Raw genomic sequence first — 2,647 nt, 5'->3', positions numbered from 1 at the left:
CTTATCGTGATTAATAAGTAACAAAAATCAAATGTCTGTTCACAGTGTACAGTACGGGTCAAAGCTTTAGACTCGTCCTGAAATGTGTGTAAGGAGTTAAAGATTACATTAATTAAATATTATCAGCAGTATTAGGCCATATGTTTAGTTTTCATTCACACTATAAAGTGCATTCATGTGGTACTGAAAGCCAATAGAAAACACAAAAACAACATTATAATTGGTTCCTCAACACATTTCTTTCACGGAACATTGTAGAAAAGCATGTCAACTCAAACTAAATGGTTTTAAATGAAGTGAATGCTATCCATTAGAGAAAAAGTGCTGTGGTGAGCACCCGGTAAGCCATAGAAAAAGTTGTGAACAGCCCCACACCAAAGGTCAGACCTCTAGTAGGCTGGGGCAGAGCCATCACATAGGCCACTGTGTGGACGAAACGTGACCCTACAAACACCCGGAAGTGCAACAGAGCCGTGGAGAGATCTGGCCCCGTGAGAGCATACAGAAGACCGATCACCACAAAGGGAACAATGTTTTCCAGGTCATTTAGATGGCACCTGTGATTCAAGAGCAAAGGCATCAGAAAAAGAGACAATATCAGTATCACCTTCATTGCTCACATAAAACCAAATATGTTTACCGTCGCACTCTTTCCACATCCGGATCAACCCTGACCAGCCTCTTCCTGTCTTCTGTGGTCTTCACCAAGGTGGTGTCCTCCAAGTTTGAAAAAGCCTAAAAGAGGAGAAAATAAGTGCTTGACAGCCCATTGAAAAATATAGAATGCAGGTTGCATAAGCAGTAAATTGAGCACAATAAATAGCATACCTGTTTTGTCAAGCGAAAATATGAGGTCAGGAAGCTCATGAGCATCATTTTGAGGACGACTATGGTTGCATATGTGGAGAAGGCCAGGAAAACCTCGCTGTCAATCATGTGTACAACTTCTGCCATCTTTATTCAAACAGCAGTGAATACAAATGGGAAACAACAAATAGCAAACATAAATAATTACATCAAAAATATAAAGACAATTTCTTTCTTTAGTTTGATAGCAATATCACATACTGGTTAATGTGATACGAAATATCTCATATCACCACTCCTATTGCCCAACCAAACTAATTTGGCCAATGTATCCCAGCTTGAACTAGCTCAAAAAACCATGTTCCAAAACAGCTACCAGTTTAAACTGGATTTTCTAGCACCTTGTCGGTATCACAGCCTAGCTCCAAATTAAAAACGATGTGGTATTTATCGAACTTTCTTTACCGAAAATGGACAAAAAATTCACAAAGACAGTTATCAGCAAATATTTCTTTAAAACAGGCGTATGGCAGTTTGTCCTTTTAAATCTGGATTTAGTATAGCTGAGGTAGCCTACATGAACAGAGCAAAATATCGCATTTAATACTGATTATGTCGCACAATTGAAAGGATTTTAAATTACGGATGTTTAATATTGTTGCATCATATATAGTTTGTGAATATATTTGTCGATTTGTTTGTTTAAGAGTAGCTATAAAGGAAACAACAGAGCGAACTAGGACGCCCAAGGCGGTCTCTTTGGAATGTCAAAAGTGTATGATAAGGCGCTTCATATAGCCTTAATATGAACAAGAAACAAACAAAAGTACAAGAGCAGGACGTTAAAGAGACGTCTAAGCCGCAATATTAGCGTTTTGATGCGTTTCTCACCTTTTTGAGGCCACTCGGTTTCACAGCGTTTCACTCCTGAACTAACGTGAGGTGGTGGTCGTGTCAGAATAACACGAACTGCTATTCTAATGCAACGGGATTTTTGCGCAATATTCACACGGAGGTAAAAGTTCCTCGGGGACGTCGCTGTAGTTTAAACGGTAGCGCATATAGCAAGGTTCAGGAAATAAATTATTAAATATAGCCTATCAAAAGTGAATGCAATCGCCAATCTCTCTCAGGTTGAGTTTGATAACTCCTTAAGCACAAGTCTTGAAGCTATTTCTAAAAATATGGCACAGGAAAAAAAAATACAGTTGATTGAACACACATTGCTCTTTTGTGACAACATGCACCAGTATTGTCACACTGCATGTGTAAGTTGTGCATTATGTTAGTCTATTTAATAAACACTAAAACCAATATAAAACACACACATACATGAAACATCAGAAATGTTGCTTTCTGCACCGTTTTGCATTTCATAAATTAACTTTGACCTTATTTTGTAATGTCTCCCAAACTGGTCTTTGCACCCTCAAGTAGATAGCAGCCCTCCATTTAATGCAGAGTCATTGTGATAATGCAAAATATCAACATTAGTGCAAGTGCTTGTCAGTGCTTTGAAATCTGAAATAGTCGAGCTTAGTTATTGCGTAAATTCACGTAGGCTATAGACAGCCTACTTGAACCAAAGCCAGCCCATTGCTCCTTTCTACTGCTTTCTTTTCTTGTAGTAATGTAAAGTTAGCAGGTTAATACTTTGGAGTCTTGTGGATCAATGATTAATCCTAGGAAGGTCTTCCAGCCAAATCAAACATAACTGCTGATTCCTTCTACAGTTCGTAACACTGCTGGCAAGTACAAGCTTGCATTTTATGGGTGACTTCCTAAGCCTGTTTGTCACGTTATGTAACAAGGAAGGGAGGGGGGGGGGGGGGGGGGGGGG

General features: G+C 39.1%; 1 protein-coding gene across 1 annotated transcript; it reads right to left on the bottom strand.

Annotated features, from left to right (window-relative positions):
• Positions 1 to 6: 6 nt before the first annotated feature.
• On the bottom strand, positions 7 to 1,892 carry LOC107578494 (microsomal glutathione S-transferase 1-like). The gene is made up of 4 exons (XM_016264445.1): positions 1,699 to 1,892; positions 829 to 954; positions 641 to 735; positions 7 to 557 (listed from the first exon to the last, which is right to left on the bottom strand). Exons 2-4 carry the CDS (start codon positions 952 to 954, stop codon positions 311 to 313), a joined length of 468 nt encoding a protein of 155 aa, XP_016119931.1. The 5' UTR covers positions 1,699 to 1,892; the 3' UTR covers positions 7 to 310.
• Between the last annotated feature and the right edge of the window lie 755 nt (positions 1,893 to 2,647).

The sequence above is a fragment of the Sinocyclocheilus grahami genome, unplaced genomic scaffold (assembly GCF_001515645.1).
Source record: "Sinocyclocheilus grahami isolate Dianchi unplaced genomic scaffold, SAMN03320097.WGS_v1.1 scaffold10518.1, whole genome shotgun sequence".
NCBI lineage: Eukaryota > Metazoa > Chordata > Actinopteri > Cypriniformes > Cyprinidae > Sinocyclocheilus > Sinocyclocheilus grahami.
Note: the sequence above shows the minus strand (reverse complement) of the source record. Positions and strands in the feature narration are given on the sequence as shown.